The 20815-nt window shown below is 47.0% G+C and overlaps 1 protein-coding gene across 2 annotated transcripts in view; it reads left to right on the forward strand.

Moving 5' to 3' along the window:
• Window positions 1–20815, forward strand: part of MYRIP (myosin VIIA and Rab interacting protein) — a 208961-nt gene that overhangs the window by 154476 nt on the left and 33670 nt on the right. For both annotated transcript variants that reach the window (XM_047770482.1, XM_047770486.1), the window contains 3 exons: window positions 7454–7601; window positions 13245–13882; window positions 16839–17078. In XM_047770482.1, coding sequence (XP_047626438.1) covers window positions 7454–7601; window positions 13245–13882; window positions 16839–17078 — 1026 coding nt within the window. The remainder of the gene's footprint in view (window positions 1–7453; window positions 7602–13244; window positions 13883–16838; window positions 17079–20815) is intronic.

Genomic DNA, 20815 nt, shown 5'->3' on the forward strand with positions numbered 1-20815 from the left:
GTGGAGACTCAGCAAGAAAGAGCAGGACTGGCCAGCAGGGCTGGTGTTGTGTCAGCTAGGTTTATATACAAAACAGAAACAGGAGTTCCCACTGTGGCTCAGCAGTAACAAGCCCGACTAGTATCCATGAGGATGCGGGTTTGATCCCTGGCCCTGCTCAGTGGGTTAAGGATCCAGCATTGCCGTGAGCCGTGGTGTAGGTGGAAGACGCAGCTCAGATCCTGCGTTGCTGTGGCTGTGGCCTAGGCCAGCGGTGGCTGCAGCTCCGATTTGACCCCTACCCTGGGAACCTCCATATGCTGCATATGTGGCCCTAAAAAGCAAAAACAAACAAACAAACAAAAAACAGAAATAGACTTACGTAGAACTTATGGTTACCAAGGGTGAAAGGGAGACAAGGGAGGATAAATTAGGAATATGGGATTAACAGATACACACTACTGTATATAATATAGGTGAACAACAAGGATTTACTCTATAACATGGAGAACAATATTTAATTGCTGTAACTTATAATGGAAAATAATCTGAAAAAAATATACATATATGTAACTTTTCTGTACACCTGAAACTAACACAATATTGTAAATCAGTTATACTCAAATTGTTAAAACAAAAACAAAAACTGGAGAAAGGCAGACTTGGGAAATGCACCCCATCACACATTATTTCTTTTACTCTCCACCAAAAGGTGGGGATACAGGTATTATTGGTCCCATTTTACAGGTGAAGAAACTGAGGCCAAAGCTTTAGCATAACTTACCTACATTCCCATAGCTAATGACCAGTGGGGCCGGGAGTTGTATACCTTTTTCCAGCTCCAAAGCTTTTGATCTAGCTTCTTCCCCTATAAAATGAGATTGATAGACTCAGTGATCCCTGAGGCCCCTTTTATCCCAGAGGTTTTAGGTCTGCACTGTCCAGTATGACGGCCACAAGACACAAGTGACAATTTAAATTTAAATTAACTAAGTTAAATTAAAAATCCAGTTCTTCGCTCACACTGGCCACATTTCAAATCCTCAACAGCCCCCAGGGCTGGTGGCTACATTATCGGACGGTGCAGATATAGGACATTTCCATCCTCCTTGAAAGTTTTCTTACCCAGCTCTGGTCCAGGGCATTAGATAAAGAAGGAGTGGGAAACAGAGACCAGAGAAGCAGAAATGCTTCTGGACAATGGCCAGAGCCTGGATGTGGACCAGCAGGCCAAGCCCTGGTTCTTGGGTATTTCATGGAGGGTGGCTCTCCTGCCTTTCCACGAGCTGTTCTCACCCTGGACGCTTGTCTACATCACCTGTCTGAGCTCCACTCTGGGGCCGCCAACTCACAGTGTGGAGCCTGGGCAGCTGTCCATCCACCCAAAGGTGGCAGGTGATGCCAGCAGGCTGCAGGCTTAAGGATGTCCTCTTTGTGATATGTCGAGAAGGGCACCCTGACCTATAGACCCTGGAGGGCCCTGAGCCAGCGGCCTCCTGGCAGTGCTTCCCCTCGATCCTGAGTTCTCTGATCACATGGAAACTCTGACTCGGGGAGTGACTACGCAGAATCCCATAATGCTACAGTTCCCCTTACTCAGGCTTAACTGCAAACACCAAACCTAATCCACCCCATTCAGCCAGGAATTCTCACCACTTCTCTTGAAAGAAAGCTGAGCATGATTGTCCTCTTTTTTTTATGTCCTCCCTTATTGCATGTTTTTCCACTCGTAGGGAGGTGCAATCTGGCTTTCAAAGGCTTGAAATGCAATATCCTAAAAGGCACCAGTGCAGGGGTTATAATTCATCATGCATATATATAAAAAATCATCTCTGTAATAATGTTGTCATCCTGTAGATAATAATGATGACAGCAGGGACCGGGCATACAATGTGTCCTGTGACTGACTGTCTCTCTGTCTCTTCTCTATCCTTTTCTATTTTCCTCAGCCTCCTCTCTTTGTGTTTTGGTCATTTTCCTCCCTCCCATTCGCTCTCTCCTGTAAAGGACTATAATACAGATTTAAAGTGTTTTTCATCATTGTTATAATTATTAGATTGAATTTTGTGGCTATGCCTAACCCTATAAATACATAGCAAAGCTATGTCTCAGTTGTTATTCATACGAACACTGTTATTGATCCCTTTGCCCAAATACCCTTCATACTAAAAACATTCTCTTCCTATTTTATGTTGTGGACTTGAGAGCAAAGACTATTTTGAAGCCATATGCGGTGCCTCAGGGAGCCTGCCCTGTTGTCGATGATGATAATCATTGCAGTCATAGCAACAGTATACCATTTCAAGAGATACAGGTAGAATAGGATGCTGCTGCCCACATGGGGGACCAGTGGCTGCAAAGGAGGCTTTAATAAAGGTAATTGCTGATCACACTGTGAGTTTCTCTTAAAGCTTCAGAACCAGCTGGTTTGGATGGCATGTCCTGCTGCTTGGAGCATGTCAGCCTGGACTGTGTTGTCCCCAGGCTTTCAGACAGAGCACCAGCAGCATGGGGGAGCATCACTTTGGAGCCAGACAGACCCAGGCTGAAATCCCGCCTCTGCCCCCCACCCCCTGTGCTTGGGCAATGTCCTAAGGCGTCCCCCATTGGACCGAGTGAGGGGATGGCAGTGTTGCTCAGCCACAGAGCTTAATAAATGCTCTTGTTTTTTTTTTTTTTTTTTTTTTTTTGGCCATGCCTACAGCATATGGAAGTTCCTGGGCCAGGGATCAAACCTACACCACAGCAGTGACCCAAGCCACTGCAGGGACAACACTGAATCTTTAACCCACTGAGCCACCAAGGAACTCCATAAATGCTCTTCTTTTGACTAATATTTACTGAGTGCATTCTGTGTGCTAGGTGTGACACAAATTCCTTTCTGTGAGCAAACTGAGGCCTAAAACAGTTGAAGTTCCTCCCAGGATCCCCCACAGTAAGAGGAAGAGCTGGGACAGACGCCCTGCCCAACACACTGTCCATTCATGCCTGAAGAGATAAGAGGCCCAGCCTGCCTGAAATTCTCAAGTCCATCCTTGTGAGGCTTTGCTGACATGCTATCATTTCTGGATTCACAGACTCCACCCCCCCATAGCCAGCCCCCCAGCATATGGTAACTCAGGCCAGCCCTTCCTGACATCCCTGGCCCTGTTTCTTCCATGGACCCCCAGAGGAAGAGGTCCATGTGTAAGAGGAAGAAAAATAGAACCTATTGGTGGGAAGGAAAGGATAGGTAGGCACAGAGAGCCTGGCAAGGTAATAAAGCAAATGAGTTGATCAAATAATCCACCACTTCCTGAGAGCCACAGGGAACAACTGGGAACCAGCTGGCAAGTAAAAGCGTTATTGTGGCGCCATCTTCTGGGCTATATGTGTTCATTGCAATGAGTTTGTGGCGAAATGGAGCTTTAGTCTCAAAACTGGGGCTTTCCCACTCTGGCTGGAGACAGCTGGCCAGACATGTTGGGGGGAGATTTTTGGAGATGTTTGTAATTGTCAAGGTGTAGTTTTTTTCTACATTGTGAAACAATTCCTTGCCTGAAATAGATTATAAAAGCTTGGTGTCCGTAACACATGAAAAACAGATCCCATCGTCCCTGCTAGAACCAGAGGACTTTTCATTTCTTGGTCTTGCCTTTTGTAGGTAAGGGAGCACTTCTGCCCTATAGAAATGGAGCCCAGCCATCTCCTACAGACATGCACATGTAGAAATAAAACATAATTTGAACCACTGTAAAATGAAATACTAACAATTATTTCCTCCTTTTATTTTTTTTTCTTTTAAATGGCCTTACCTGTGGCATTCAGAATTCCCTAGGGCAGAGGATGAATCGGAACCACAACTGAGGCCTATGCTTCAGCCACAGCTACCTAGATCTGAGCCACATCTGTGACCCACTGTGGCAATGCCAGATCTTAAAGCCACTGAGAGAGGTCAGGGATTGAACCCACATCCTCACAGAGACAACATCGTGTCCTTAACCAGCTGGGCCACAACAGGAATTCCTGTTTCCTCCACCCCCTGGCATATGGAGTTTCCAGGCCAGGGATCAGATCCAAGCCACAACTGCAGTAACACTGGATCCTTTAACCCATTCTGCCCAGCTGCAGATCAAACCTACATCCTGGTGCTGCAGAGACATTGCCAATCCCATTGTGCCACAGCAGGAAGTCCGCTGTAAGAAGTTTTAAGATAGAAAAATAAAGCCTAGGGTATATAAAATATCTCAGGTGAAGCTGCAGTAATACTGCACCTGGCAATAGGCCATCGGCTCCTTATGGCGAGACCTGTGTCTTACATCCTACAGATTCGGTCACAAACAAGGGACCAAGGGTCACACCTAAAAGACCATCCCTGTCTTCAAGGAGTTCACAGTCTGTAGAAGAGTCAACAAGTTGGAATATGAGTGGTGCAGAGACAGGAAGGTCCATGTGATCACAAAGAAGGGGGGGCCTTTTGTCAGTCCAAAGTGGGAAGCATATCAAGGATATGTCCCTCAATACACAGGGGTTTGCCACAGAAGGATTTTTTTTCTTCACTTTTAATAATTTCACTTGCAGGAGTTCCCATGGTGGCTCAGTGGAAACAAATCTGACTAGCATCCATGAGGATGCAGTTTCGATCCCTGGCCTCGCTCAGTGCATTAAAGGTCCGGCATTGCCGTGAGCTGTGGTGTAGGTCACAGATGTGGCTTGGATCTGGCTTTGCTGTGGCTGTGGTGTAGGCCAATGGCTACAGCTCTGATTTGACCCCTAGCCTGGGAATCTCCATATGCCACGGGTATGGCCCTAAAAAGACAAAAAAATTTTCACTTGCCAGCTTACCATCAACCTTGATCTCTGCCTCTGTCATAGCCACTCAAGAATTTCGCAAAATTATAGATGGCTCCCTGAATACCCAGTCCCAAGAAAAATGGTTATTGTCAAGCATAAGAGCTGTTCAGGACTCCAGGGATAGGATCAGTGCCTGCTGTGTCCTTGCAATGACGGAGGTGGCACCTGTCAGCTTGATGTGTGTGTTAGCTTGGCTCTTGTCCAAGTAAGACCTTGCTCTCCATGATGTGAGGATGACAGTGGGCTGCATCTATGTTCCTTTTGTTCCCCAAAGTTATTCAAGAAGTTAGCAAAATAATAATAATCAGGCACTTCTGAAAAACTATCCTATAGCCCACCGCAAGTCACATTCACTCCATAGTAAACATTCATTGATTTCCAGTTCTGTACCAGTTACTGTGCTAGGGGCTGAGGATGTCAACATTAATAAGCCATTAACTGCCCTCCGTTGCTTGCAATCTAGTGGGGACATCAGCCAAAAGCCAGATGTTTGCAATAGAGTGTAATATAACAAAGCAACAACAGAAGCAGCCGGGACCCTCAGCCCAGCTTGAGGAAGGGCGTTTCCCACAGACCATGGCCTGTTTGTACCAAATGCACACAGAATCCTACGTAATTGATAAGCTGGGGAGAGCTCAGCCACCCCTGGGCTGTGTTGACCTGGGGCTGCTGCATTGAATGGCAGGTCTAGAGACCCATCCTACTCTCTTCTGTGATCAAAGGGATGGGAGGCAGGTTGTGACCCTTGATACACAGCTTAAAGGGTTCCATATTTGTTCTGCAAAACTATCTTCCTCCTGGACCGGCATTAAGGTCTTGTGAGGGGAAATAAAAGATGTTTCCTATGACTCTTTCTGAATCAGAACTGGCTGAACCACCCTCTCCAACAAAGTGTGTCAGACGCTCTGTATTTGAGGGCTGCTGGGTCCTGGTCCGGCTTGCGATGCTGGGATGCCGGCCTTGATCCTCAGCCTCTCTGAGTCTCAGACTGGTTACCCATCCTTCCAGCAAGGCTACTGAGAACATTGTCCTTTCCCTAAACCCGTCATGAAGCTTAGTTTTCTCACCCAGATATTTGGAGCTGGTGTTTGCTGTTTTCCTTCGTTATTATCAAACACTTTTTTAAAGCTCTTATTATGCATGTACTGTCTGCAGGGCAAGATTAGATTTCTGCATCTCTTAAGAAATTAAGTCATCAGCCAAAGTGTTGTAGCCAAGGTGGTCTTAGAGCCCAGGTTCAGCTGAGTCCCGAGTCCAGCCTCAGTCCTGCCCACGGCTCTCCAAACACGCTCCCCTTCTGTCTGCTACTCTCAGCACCTTTGCCGGAGAGAAGACGTTTGTACCAAGATGAGCCTGTTTCTTCGTGGGAGGAAGCAGTAGGGCTGTTAGTGTCGAGGTCTGCCAGCAGATGGCGCCAGACTGCTTGGGGCCTGAGTCCGAGATAAGGACTTTGCTTCCCTTCATAGTCAGAGATGCTTGCTTGCGTACTTGCCTTTTTGTAATGATTTTTTTCCATTATAGTTGGTTAACAGTGTTCTGTCAATTTTCTACTGTACAGCAAAGTGACCCAGTCTCACACACACACACACACACACACACACATATATACACATTCTTTTTCTCACATTATCCTCCATCATGCTCCATCACAAGTGACTAGATATAGTTCCCGGTGCTATACAGCGGGGTCTCATTGCTTATCCATTCCAAATGCAACAGTCTGCATCTATTAACCCCAGATTCCCAGTCCATCCCACTCCCTCTCCATCCCCCTCCCCCTTGGCAACCACAAGTCTGTTCTCCAAGCCCATGAGTGGAAAGTTTCATTTGTGCCATAATTAGATACTTTCATTAGAAAATTTCATTTGTGCCATATATTAGTTTCTATCTGTGGCTTGTCCTTTCCTTCCTCAGTTTCATTGATACAAAAAGGGCAAAGTCAATCACCAATGGAAGAGAATTCTTTCATTAGATGACAAAGGAAAAAAAATTAATCTTGCTGTCTGATGAAATTCCCTATATAGAACATTTGAGTTTCAAATTCGCTAACATTAGTAACATCGAAATAATACATTTGTAACATATAGAAATAATACAGTTCAAACATATTTCCTGTCAGTTGTTTGAAATTCTGTTTCTACTACTTGTCCTTAGGTTAGAGTTTACCTTCTTTAGCTAAATGGAAACATGTTGTAATAGTTCTGGGCATATGGACTGACCGTCTTAATACTGATTTATCTGAGACACTTACATTGTGCTAAAACTTTCTACTTAAGCTGAATCACTCAGGCTTGAAGGTCTCTGAAGGGAAGATGCTCTTGTTTTCATTACACACGGTTGGCCCAGAAGCCCGGGCTAGGAGAATGGCTGGATTAGCAGGAGTCGTGTGAGAACCAGTTCTGTCTGATTCCGCTACATCTCCAATGCTTCCTGGAAGTCCTGGCCACTTGCAATGGAATAAACATTTGGGCCATTATATGGCAGGATATACTGATTCGCAACTGCTAGACTTCAACATGAGAAAAGCCTATACCATCAGATGTGTCTTCTCCGCACTGTGGGGTGCCTGCTGGATCTGAAAGCACTCCTCCTGGGGACTGTGCTTTACGAGGTCACCCCTTCCCCTCTTCTCTTCCCACAGCGGTCTCAATCTGCGTTCTCACTCAGCAGAGAGGATGCCCTGCGGACCTCTTCGCTGGAGGCTGCATCGAGGCAGCCGAAGGACCAGCAGCCAAGGGAGGAGGCGGCGTTGCCCAACTGGAAGAGTGTGGACAGGCTGGATGAGACAAGTAACTGTTCTAAGCAGCATCTGCTTGGTCTGTGGGTTTCAAAAATGCTGTTGGGAGGCTCCTTGACTGGTGTGTGGTTGTTCAGCCTGTCCTCCCATGGGTCTGAGTAGGAGTGTGTCCATATGGGCAGCTGGGCCGCTGAGTCACAAGGGCTTTCACACGGCTCACAGTATATAATGTGAGCATATTTCCCACATGGGAAGTTTTCCTGCTGAGACCAGTGGGACAGTAGGCAAGTGTGTTAAAATCACTAGGCTCTGTAGTCCCACTTCAGCTGCCTGTTCTGTGCAGACTAGGAGAAGGTGTCTTATTATATCTAGGCCAGGAGCACCAAGCCAGCCCAGCAGGCATTCATTTCAGTGTTTAAAGAGATTTGGTTTCCAGCATCAGTTGGTTTAGGGGTATCCCTTCTGAAACCTGTCATATTACTGAAGGTAACCCTTGCTGCTATAACAAGTAAACTAAACATTTAGGTGGCCTAATGCAGTTGTTTTGTTTCCCATCACACAATAGTGCAGTACAGTATCCTGGCCATGGAGGCCTTCAGAAGCCTAGGCTCCTCCTACCTGTGGCTCTGTGGTCCTCTCGGGCCTCTGAGTCTTCTGCTGGGTCATTCACATTGGCCAGCAGATGGAGGAAGAAAGAATGCAGAAGGCAGAGGGAAATGGCACACACCACTCTAGCTCCCATTCCATGGGCGAAAGCACTAGTCCTGTGGCCCCACCTGGATGCAGAGGAACCTGAGAAATGTAGTCCTGGTCAGGCAGCTGCATCCCAGAAACACTGCTCTGCCATGAAGGGGGCTGGGTACAGAGTCTTTGATGGGAAGCTGGCCATCCTTGCCATAGCTGAGGATGGCAAGCTGTCCACTTTTCCCGCTCCTGGTCCTAGGATGTCCCACGTCTGCATAGGGCAGTTAAACTCGCATCTCTGAAAACTCCTCAATAACTACAACACTCAGTCCTTTATAAAGCTGTTAAGTCATGCAATCCCTAACAGTGAAGAGACTCAAATTAGCTGTGTCACTTTCCCAGAGTCACACATCTGAAGGCTGTGAGATGCTTGGAACCACATGAGTAACAGCTGAGGGCCATGAAGCCCTGTGCTCAGGCCAACTAGGTCTTTTGGGCCCTGTGACTGACTGAGAAAAGATGTTCACCCCACTCCAGGATAGGTCCCTTTCCTCACCTAGATACGTGTACCTATAATGGAAGCTAGGCACATTCGTCCTCACAAGAAACCACTGAAAGTACTCTCTTCCATGTTTTACATATCTGGACCACTTTCCTTTTCAACGATGACAACAAATTTGCAGCAAAATACTCATTTTAGAAATATCCTTTTCAAAATTGTGCTATCATTTTTACTCTATAAGGGAAAATATTTAACTAACAGCTGTATAAACAAATTCCATTATTATCACAGTGAAAAGAATCAAAAAACATTCAATGGAGTTCCCGTCATGGTACAGTGGAAGTGAATCCGACTAGGAACCATGAAGTTTCGGGTTCAATCCCTGGCCTCACTCAGTAGGTTAAGGATCTGGCGTTGCTGTGAGCTGTAGTGTAGGTCGCAGACACAGCTTGAATCCCCCATTGCTGTGGCTGTGGTGCAGGCCAGCACTATAGCTCCAATTGGACCCCTAGCCTGGGAACCTCCATGTGCCACAGGTGCAGCCCCAAAAAAAGCAAAACAAAAACAAAAACATTCAATAGTTTTTTAACAGTCATTCTAAAGATTTTCCAAGAGAGATCACTTCTGCATTAACTTTTTGGTGCCTGTCAGTAGAAACTGCTGATAGAGATCCTATGTGCACATAAAATTTCTTTCTTTATGTATGTTTTTGTTTTTTTATTTTTAAGTGCATTTTTTCTAGAGATGCTTTTCCTTCCTCTTCCTGTCTGGCATATCCATTGATGCATTCATTCATTCATTCATTCAGATTGTCTCTTTCTATCTCTCATATCCAAATCCATTGATGCATTCATTCATTCATTCATTCAGATTGTCTCTTTCTATCTCTCATATCCAAATCCATTGATGCATTCATCCATCATTCATTCATTCCTATTCTTTCTCTTTGTCTCTCATATCCGTACCCATTGATTCATACATTCATAATTAATTCATTCATCCATATTCTTTCTTCCCTTCTCTCTTTATCTCTCATCGGGGGTTGAAAGTTCCCACAGAGAAGGGACTCATAGATTCCACAGGGCATATAAGAATAGCATATAATAGGTCTTTAGTAAGCAATCATAACTATCTTTTAAAAAGCACTTCACAATTTTTTCAATTCATAGAGTCCCTGTACAGGCACTATTTTATTTATTCCTCCAAAGTATTGCTATTATCTTGTGAGGAAGATAAGAACTTTGAAGGACCGTGAGACAAAGTGACTTGTCCAAGATCCTACAGCTGATGTGATCCTCAAACCCAACATCAGGGCTCCGATTTGCAGGGTTTTTCAACTACTGCATGATGATAAGTGTTTCTACACCATAAAAATAAACAAACAACAACAAAGAGCATTTCAAAATTCAGACTTAGAAACTGATAACTTCAGGGGAAATTATAAGCACTTCTAAAAGACACTCCTTTTCACAAAATAGTTCTTGCTGAATTATGAGCAATCCAAATAAATTTGCAAAGGATCTTGGTTTTCCAAACATGATTTTGTGCATAAATTTCTCTAAAATAAGGAACCCATGTGTCATTTGTCAGTTGCATAGAAACATAAAACTTAGTTTGACAGTATCACACACAGAAAAAGATTTCATGCTTGGCTCAAAAACCCATGCATCTCTCAGGATTAAGATTTAAAATGAAAAATATTAAGCACTTGTGTAGAAAAGTGCTGATTTTTCTGAGGACAGCTGGGCCGCTGACGTGCTAAAACGTCCAGGCCAACCCCAGAGGTCTTGAAAGATGTCTGCTCTGTTTAGCAGGAAGCAGGTTATTCCCTGGGGCACTGCTCAGTCTCAGCAGAGCAGAAATGTAGCACAGAGGAGCCCCAGAGGCAGAGGTCATCTTAGAAGGTTAACGTCATCTGGGCTATTTTCAGCAGTCCTGTTTATGCCTCAGGGGAAAGGTTGGTTCCGGAGCCTGCTGGTCCAGAGTTGAGGTCAGCTGGAGGGACACTGTGGGCTAAGTAAACCCACCTTCAGTCTTCAGTCTTGACAGTGCTTATAGTAAATGATGCATTTCCCCCCAAACACAGTTTCACTTTGTAGACCTTGATCAAGCAGCTCCTGTATACACAGCATGTGCTCAGTCCTGGGAAATAAAGATCAGGGGTGGTCCCTACTCTTGAGTTTCTCACTGTGAGGTGTCTGCATAAGCCTGAAAGAGTGAGGATTTGGAGAAAGGAGAGGATGGAGGGGAACAGGGTGATGCTCCCAACATGCTAGGGGAATGTGGTACTGGTGGCCAGGCAGAGCTTAGAGAATTTCCCACCGTGCAGCTTGACAACCAAGGTTTTCATAGGGTTGAGCATTCATGGCACCACCCGTGCTTCTCAGATATAAAATTTGACCAACTTCTACTTCCCCCAAGGAATATGCAACCTGGGATTGTGAAAGGCAGGAGAAGAGAGGAGCTGGCAATGGGCAAACCGCAGCCTCCCATGTGGTGGGCATTGGAGGCAAGCTCAGGACCACGTTCACAACATGCCAACTCTGGAGCCAGGTGCAGAGTGGCATTATCAAGGCCTTGCTCTTTGGCTTCCTTCCATGGCCCCAGGAGAGGCTGCAGACAACCGAGCTCATGCAGAGCCGCATATCAAGAGCCTCATCTTCCCCTGAAGTCTCTGTTCAGTAGCGAGTGGTCTTTACAAACCTAGGATGGGTGCAGAACTGGCCAGGGGCTAGGAGTCTAGCAGGGAAGCACAGGCGGCTCTGCCCTCAAGGAGCTCACAGTCAGGGGTGAGATGGGATCAGGGTAGACAACCAGAAAACAAGCTATGATATAGTTTACCTTTAAAAAAATGAAAGCTTTCTGGCAAAGCTCAGAGAAAAGAGCAGCCAGCTCCTCAAGGAAGAAGGCCAAGGGTGTGCCCCTGAGGAAAAACATCAGATTCAGAGTCCCAAATATGGTCCAGAGGGCAGGCTTAGCTACTAGTTGTAAGGCAAAAGGACATGCCAGTTCATAGAGCCACACTCCATGTCTGCTTTGCATCATGTCGCTGTCAGTTTGGCTTACCCAGAAGCAGACCTAATATAAAGATCTGAGGGCCTTTAGTGTATGTGGAGGTGAACCCAGGAACCATGGAGAGGGGAGATAGGACAGGAGACAGAGAAGGCAAGGCAGGCAACAAATGACTCATTATCAAGCAGGGTATGACCATGGGTGGCAAGCTTTTCCCCCTGGGGAACTCCAAGAGACCCAGGGGGCAAGGGGGACATGGGTATTCATCCACCAGCTCCCCAGTCCTCAGTTAGAGCTGCTCCTAAGAGATGGTCATTCCATTCTCCCCCAGGACAGCCAGCACAGCCTCTGGTAACCCGAGAAAGCCTTAGGAAAACAAAGACTGCTGCTCACTGGCCACTACTAGCTTCAATGAGAGAGAGCCTGAGCACTTCTGGGGAGATCCAGAGAGGCTCTTAATCCCTGGCTTCTGCACTCCCTCGCTGGCGATCTTGGGGCATGGCACTCTGGAAAATGCCAACCAAAGAGTAACTGTTTTTTTCTGGAAGACCTGCTGTTATCACAAGTAGAGTCCATAGCATGTGAAAGATAATAACACCCTGGTTAGCCTCTCTTCTGAGTGTTCACACAGTCAATGAAAATATATTGTATTGAATAGGAGATAGACATTACCTGCTTGCTATACACATGTACAAGGTGTACATGGGTGCTGATCCTTAGTTGGATGTTAAATAATAATCCAATTCAATGGAGAGAAGATAAAACAGCTGGGGGCCCTCAGTGTAGCAGGCACTATGATGGATGCTTCACATGTGCTAGTGAACATAATGATCGTCCAACAGCCTAGGAAGATCACACTGTCTCCATTGACAGGTCAGGAAACAGGCTCAGAGATGCTCTCTGACCAAGGTCACCTGCTAGTAATGGCAATGACTGGGGCTCAGTCCTGGCTCTTCCTGAATCCAGAGTTCTTGTTCTTTGCCCTGCTCTACAGTGGCCTCACTGGTGGGTCCAGGGGAAAGAGCTGTTAAGAATTTGTTTTTGCTCTGAGCAGGTACGTGTAACATTTTATGAGCCTTGCCTCATTTCATCCAGTGCCCTTTTCACCAACCAGAGCCCCAAGCTCAGACACTCACTCACACAGCAGCTAAGTAGACGAGCAGCTTTCTACCCAGGCCCTCTGATTTCACAGCCTCTGCCCTTTCCTCTGCACAAGCTGACCTGGGGACAGTGAAGGCCATGATGATGACTGAGACCAGATCTCCCGCAGGGCCCTCGTCATCAGGGAGAGGGCTCTGCCCTGTGCCTGATCAGCCAGAACACAAGCCAGATCATGCAATGAGCCACTCCAGTTGTCACAGCCACTCAGAGAAGGAGGAGGCTACATCTGGGTGGGAGGCCAGGAAGTGCTCCAGGAAGAGGGGCACAGAGGAGAACAGCCCCCTGCTCTGAGGCGATAACAGCCCTCTCTCGTTTCTCTCTCCCTCCTGCCTGTAGGTGCTGCCCCAGTTTTGCAGAGCCCTGATGGAAACTGGATGGCCCTGAAGGATGGGGCTCTGCCCCCGACCCGCCTGCTGGTCAAACCTAAGAGCGGCACCTTTCAGGCCCTGGAGGCAGCCTCCAGTGTGGCATCTGCTTATGATGAGATGGGCTCCGACAGTGAGGAAGACTTTGACTGGAGGGAGGCCTTGAGCACGCTGTGCCCTCAGCCCCAGGGCCTGCCCAGACACCCCCAGCCTCAGCCCATGCAGGTCCAGGGCTCAGATCAAGGCCTCTCTGCCGCCTCTGCCTCCTCCGGGCTCTCCCCCAACCCCGAGGCCATGTGCTCTGATTCAGAGACCTCCTCCGCAGGCTCTTCCCGTGAAGCTGGGCACCAGGCCAGGCTGTCCTGGTTGCAGAGGAAGGCCCCCAGGAACCCCGTGGCTGAGAAGATGCGCCTACAGGGAGAGCTAGATGTGAACTTCAACCCCCAGGCAGCCAGCAGGGAGACATCAGACAGCAGTGAGCCTGAGGAAGCCCCCCATGCTGCAGATCGGCGGGCTAAAAGGTGGAGAAGGGCCCGGGGGGGCTCAGAGGAGCCAAGCAAGGAACTGTCTTCCCCCAACGCCCATCCTCCAGAGGGGGACACACATCAGGTAATAAAGCTGGGTGTGTGCAAGTGCACACACATAGTTCTCTAGGCTGTGCCCTCCTTCAAGCAGGAGTGGCATAGAGTCCTGGGTTCAGAAGCCACAGATCCAGGGTCTCATCTTGGTTTGGCTGCTAAGATGCGTCACATCAACTCTTGGAGGTACCACATCCTCCTCTCTGGAGATGAGAGCTTAGAGTTCAGAGAGAGTTTGCAGAGTGTCCAATAGCAGACCAACAGCAGCAGCAGCACCTGGGAACTTGTTAGAAATGCCAATTCTCAGGCCCTGCTCCAGATCTGCTGAATCAGAACCTCTGAGGATGGAGTCCTGGCATCTCTGTTATAACAAGCTCTCTTGGTAATTCTGCTGTGCATTAAAGTTTGAGGGCCACTGGTGTGGGGTTAAAGGTATGGGGTTTAGAATCAGCCTGCCAGAATTCAAATCCAGCTGTGTGACCTTGGGCCAGGCATCATTTTAAGTCTCAGTTTCCTCATCTGTCAAATGGGGATAATATCAGAACCCACTTCAAAGAATAGCTTGTGATGAGTGAACAAGATAACTTTATAAAGAGCTGAGCTCTATCCTAGTACACAGCACAAGTGCTCAGTAGGTGGTATTTCAATGTGATCACTCAGGGCACAGTTTACTAACATTCTGTGATTCTTAGTTCACATCACAAGCCTTCTCAGAATCCTCAGTGCTCAGTGCCTTCTTCCACATGGTTTAGTTCATGAACCCCCTTTGGGAACCTGGTTAATGCTCTAGATTGTCTCCATAGAAAAATGCGCCTGTACACAAACACACACACACACCTTACAATTTCAGGTAGTTCATGGACCCCCAACCAGATTAATTTCATATTCTCTGAATACATCCTGCTTGTCCCCCACTCCAAGCCTGTGATCATGCTATGTCCTTGCCCTCGCCTCTTCCTGGCTGTGATCACTGTGGACTGAGTATTGAACTTTGAGATGCCAGCTCTGGCCTTCCCCTAGCAATATTTTCTTAACTCAAAAGTGACACATGTAGCCTGGAAAGTTTAAATGACCTTATATAAGCCACAGATTGCACTATTTGCAACTGTGAGCCTGATGGAAGATCTAGTTATGGTGTCTTACCTTCTGTAGACACATCATCATTGCTACTCCCACGACTATCAACTTGACTTTTTACGCTCCTAGAGAAACCACACCCACCTTCTGAATGTCACTGCATCTCCTATAGTACCCTGCTACCATGCCCTGCATCTTAGTTTGAGTTCCACCAAAAAAGCAGGTCCTGAGATAAGGATTTGGATGTAGGTTATGTGGGAGGAGATCCCAGGAAGCCCAAGAGTGAAATGGAGAAACGAGAATACAGTATAGGCAACTGGGGCTCCATCCCACCAGGGACCTGCTGAGAAGCCGTGAGGACCACAGCTCAGATTTCTCCCACCAGAAGATGGGGAGCAGTTGTCCAGTCTCCCATCTGCCACTGGGAGAGCGCAGTCCCACCTAGGGTGGGCAGAAAATCCACACACGGCCAGGTTTGCATGGACGACGCCTGAGAAATCTCTCAGATAAAGAAGAGAGAGATCCAGGTCTGAGATGGGAAACTATCAGTGGGCCAGGAACTGTCCCCCGTGGCTATGGGTCCAGGGAGATACAGCCTGGGACATCACCAGCATCTTTACAGTGACTGTCTATGACTGGCTCAGTCAGATCCCTGATCCTGGGGCCCCCATGAAGATAGTCATGAATTCAGAGATTCTTGGATCACAGAATTTAGCAGCAGTATTGCCTGACCTGCCTGTACATTACCTAGAAATTTGGTCCAAGCTCTAACTTTCTCCTCTGTAAAATACAATTACAAATCTGACATGTGAGATTGTTGTGATCATAAATTAGAAATGTGAAATTCTATTCAGTGGCGAATCATTATCTAAATCAAGTGGAGACTGTTTTCTAGGAACTCTGGGTTACTTTGCCCCAAGGAATATTCTTGAGGGTTGTCTGCATGATTCACTTGCAGGTTTGAAGTGCTATGTATGCCCCACAACTAGATGCCTGAAACTTCCTCTTTATTCTGAGGTGGCTTGTAAATTGTCTTCTGCTGTTAATCTTTGCTGGGCATCAAAGGGAGAAGACAGGGGCCAAGGAAAAGGATCATACACACCTAGAACACTGTTCTTCCCTCTCCCCCTTTTAGCTGTGTAACTGCTACACTTTGAATCTCAACCCAGGCATCACCTCCGCGAGGAAGCTTTCCCTAACTCTCAGCCCTCCCCCTCACCTGTTGCAAGTGTTGGAGTCTCCCTCCCCATCCCTTGCTTCTCCGCACTGATCAGGGTTTTAGTGCGTCTTCTCCTCTAGGGGGCGCGCCGGGGCTGCCGGCCAGGTTTGTTCAGCTTGGCATCCTCAACATCAGCCCCGTGCTGCCCTAGTGCGCACTCGATGAATATTTTGCCAAAGTAAAACAGAATTCACTTTTTCTGAGCACAGATGCCCACCTGACTAAACTTTTAACGAAGTACTAAGATACATGTGTTTGAGAAATTAAAAGTAAAAAGTAGGAGTTCCCATCGTGGCTCAGTACTAACGAACCCAACTAGGACCCATGAGGACTCGGGTTCGATCCCTGGCCTCGCTCATTGGGTCAAGGATCTGGCATTGCGATGAGCTGTGGTATAGGTCGCTGATGAGGCTCAGATCTGGCGTTGCTGTGACTGTGGCATAGACCAGCAGCTGCAGCTCCGATTGGACCCCTAGCCTGGGAACCCACAGCCATATGCTGTGGGTGCAGGCCTAAAGAGAAAAATAAAAAACTAAAAAATTAAAAAAAAAAAGCCCATCTATAGGAAAAGCAGATCAGGTAAGAGAGCTTCATTTTCCTGCACTATCCTTTACTTGGGGATTACTGGGAGCAATAAGCAACATGATGGTAGCAGCAGTGTCTTCAGCTCCTGATTCTGCCTTTCCCTTAGGTGTCGGGTGATTTATCAAAGACCGACATCAGCAGTGAGGCTAGGCACCCCAGGTCCAGCACGGACCCATCAGAGCAGAAACTGAGAAACAGGCTGTACGAGTTGGCAATGAAAATGAGTGAGAAGGAGACTTCTTCTGGGGAGGAACAGGAGTCTGAGCCCAAAACAGAGTCTGAGAACCAGAAGGAAAGTCTGTCTTCTGAAGAGAACAGCCAGAGCGTCCAGGAAGAGCTGAAGAAGGTAAGGGCTGTGGTACCACCTGCAGTCGTTTCAGCTTCTGCATCTGGGGTGTGGGGGAAGGTTCTGTGTTTTGTGCAGAGATGTACTGGCCTCCCAAAGGACACTCTCTAAAATGCCCATCCTTGTGCACTTAAGAGAGGCCAAGGAAACCCTACTTGATTAGAACTGAGTTGTTGAATCAGGAAAACAGCACTAGGTGTCCTTGGACATCTCCCAAGACCTCTCATCTGCTTCTATCCTTCATCAAGACAGCCTTTCTGTTTCAAGTCTGTAATGTAATACGCATGGTCACGGGTAAGGAGCCGTGTTGTTTCCAGCCCCACTCTCTTCCTGAGGAGTGTGTCCTATGGGTTGAGAACATCTAGCCAATCCTCTTTTAGTCAGTGATGAAGCTTCATTTCAGTATGAAGTCTCTGTGTTGAGAGTGGCCTGCTGGATCATTCATCTTGGCAGTTTTCAGATTTGGGCTTGTTTGACTTAGCTAGAAGCCATTCTCAAACAAACCTTACCTGGAGTCCAGTGTTTTAAACAGATAAAAACACTGCTGCTCTTAGAGTCCCCAAAGTCCCAACCACTTGATCTTCAACCCTCCCTGCCTTCCCCCAACAGGCCACCAAGTTCCAAGGGACACTGTGTGAAAACCAAAGAAAATAGGCTCTACCTCTGTCAGAAAGGGATCAGACTTTCTGCCCACCATCCTCTGGCAAGTGCCTGGGTTCCTGCTACAGCCCTTCCAGGTACATTCATGTTAGACATGGCCCTTTGGTCAGGATATTCCGGCTGCCTCCAATGGGAGGGGAAGAAGCTAGCATTTGTTCAGTGTCTCCTACATGCCTGGTACTTTGTACGTGTTCGTTCATTTAATATAAAACATTTGAGGCAATCACAGCCCCATTTTGCAGAGGAGGAAACTGAGGCTAGTCCTGAAGGTACTCACCCAGTGCCCACAGCTAGTACATTTCAGAGCTGAGGTGCCTCACAAACCTGCTTGGTCTCAAATCACAGGCTTTTTCCTTTACAACAAGCTGCTCTTCTGGAACTCAGATAAGATCTTTGTCTGGTAACATCTAGATTTGCTTTGTACTTATGATGATCGGTTTTTTCCCTATTCTGAGAAGAGGTTACATAAGCTAACAAGTTGCTGGTAACTCATGTGCATGAGGAATGAGCCCCCTTGGTTGGCTCAACAGCCACACTGGGGCCTTGTGCCAGAGCCTCACCAACCCAGGAAGGACCACAGAGGGTCGAGAGCAGCCCACAAAGGAAGTGCGGACCATCTGCCATGGCTGAGCCCCTGAGCCCTGCAGTATCTCAAGACTCTGCCTTTCATTCACCCCATCCCACCTTCCACAACCATCCAGTCCTCACTCCTAAACCTGCCAGGTCCTTTGCCTGGGGATGGTGCATACCTCCTTCCCCTGGCATGTCTTGTGGGTGGAGAGCAGATCTTGGCCTTCCCAGGCAGCCCCCCACTCCACCCCACCTGTGGCCTCCACCCCATTGATTCCTCAGTGGTTATGGGCTCGGATCCTCTCTGTCACTGGACCCGCTGTCCCATTACAGTCACATCTGTCTGCTAGAGCTGAGAGCTAGATGGTAACTGAAGAATATCTTATTATATCTTACAATGGCTTCACATCCTACTGGCTTTTCTGCCTGGTGGCCCCCAAGGCTCCAAAAGCTCGTGCTGTACCAGTGGCACCCCAGGCTGGAACGCATCACAAACATCCATCCTCATCAGCCGGCAGGCCTTTCCTTCTGGAGGCACAGCCATGCATCTGTACTGTGCTCTCCTAGGCAGAATGTGAACAGGAAAAGGAGGAAAATCCTGGACACTTGGATAAGTCCTCCATCCTGCCCCCATCCTGCCCTGTGCCCTCTCTGAGCAGGAAATCAGGCAAGTTGCTTTTATTCTAAGTCCCAAATGTGTCAGTTTCTCAAAGTTTCTTTCCCACTGCCTACCATGAGTCAACAAGATGTCACTTGCTATATGTGAAAATCCAGATAGCAAACAAAGAAGAAATGAATACATTTTTCCCCATCAGTCATGGGCTACTCTGATAAAAGGAAAACAGAATTATAGGTATATCTATTGAAGATTGTTTAGAATCAGGAGGGTGTTAAAGGGGAAAGGTAGGGGAGGGATAAATTAGGAGGCTGAGATTAACACATACGCAGTACTGTGGAGATAACCAACACGAACCTACTATATAACATAGGAAACTATGCTAAATATTTTGTAAAAACCTATTAGGGAAAAGAATCTGAAATATATTTATATATGTATTTATACACACACACACATATATATAGATTATATATAACTCAATCACTGTGCTGTATACCTGAAACTAACCGTGACATTGTAAGTCAATTTAAAAAAAAAATGAATTTTTTTGTGTGGGTTTCCAGGGCCACACCCATAGCACATAGAGTTCACAGGCTAGGGGTAGAATCAGAGCTATAGCTGCCGGCCTACGCCACAGCCACAGCAATGTAGGATCCAAGTTATGTCTGTGACCTACACTAGAGTTCATGACAATGTGGGATCCTTAACCCACTGAGCGAGGCCAGGGATCAAACCCTTGTCCTCATGGATACTAGTCAGATTAGTTACCACCGAGCCACAATGGGAACTCCATTAAAAAAAAAATAATAATGAATTTCTTTAAAAAAGAAATAGGAGAGTATAGAGATAGGCTTCAGGATTAGACTGAATGTGGAACACAGTCACGCAGTTAGCAAACTCTGGACTTTGATTCTCAGTCAAGGCCATTCTTACCTGCTTGCTACACCCCGCCCCCTAGCTGCCCTTTCTGACCCCTCCAATCCTTTCTCCACTCAGTAGCTGGAGCTGCCCCCGAAGTCCTTGAACTTGCTTCCAGCATTGACAAGATTGTGTCTGTCTTGTTTTTAAATCAGTCTCTAGAAGCCAGTCTAGGTCTTCATTGTTGATTGGGCCTATACATGTTGGCCTTATCTGTAAAATGGGAATAACTATACCTCTCTGTAGAGTTGGAAGGACTGAGTGATGCAGCACGAAGGCAGCACACAGCTAGAGCCCAACTAGAGCCCAGCTAGAGCCCAGCAAATATTAACAACCTCATATCCCTCTTAACTACCTCAAGGAAAACAAACTTCCCTGTCATGAAATTACATCCAAGTGCCAGCACTGAAGGAACAGCTTCTTGCCTATTTCCTGTCCTCATTGCAATGTCAAGCTGGGAGAGGTCTGCAAACACATTTAGTGTTTCATCATGTTCTGCAGAGTGTGGCGAGGGAAACACCACACCAGAGTCTCCAGGGTTCCCATCTTCAGAATCGCAGTAACTATGACTTCCCCTGTGATCTGACCACAGGTAGTCTGTCCAGCGCAAACACACATACACACACATAGCACGGTTGGAGAGTAGATCTGGTCAATGAAACCTTTCCAGAAGCTGTCAGAGCTCACCTTATCTTTTTTTTTTTTTTTTTTTTTTTTTTTTTTTTTTTTTTTGCTTTCTAGGGCCGCACCTGAGGCACATGGAAATTCCCAGGCCAGGGGCCGAATGGAGCTGTAGCCCCAGCCTATGCCACAGCCACAGTCATGTGGGATCTGAGCCAAAACTGCAAGCTACACGACAGCTCACAGCAACGCCGAGCCCCCAACCCACTGATCGAGGCCAGGGATCAAACCAACATCCTTATGGATACTAGTCAGATTTGTTTCCACTGTGCCACGAAGGGAACTTCCA

Source organism: Phacochoerus africanus, chromosome 1 (genome assembly GCF_016906955.1).
Source record: "Phacochoerus africanus isolate WHEZ1 chromosome 1, ROS_Pafr_v1, whole genome shotgun sequence".
Taxonomy (NCBI): Eukaryota; Metazoa; Chordata; class Mammalia; order Artiodactyla; family Suidae; genus Phacochoerus; species Phacochoerus africanus.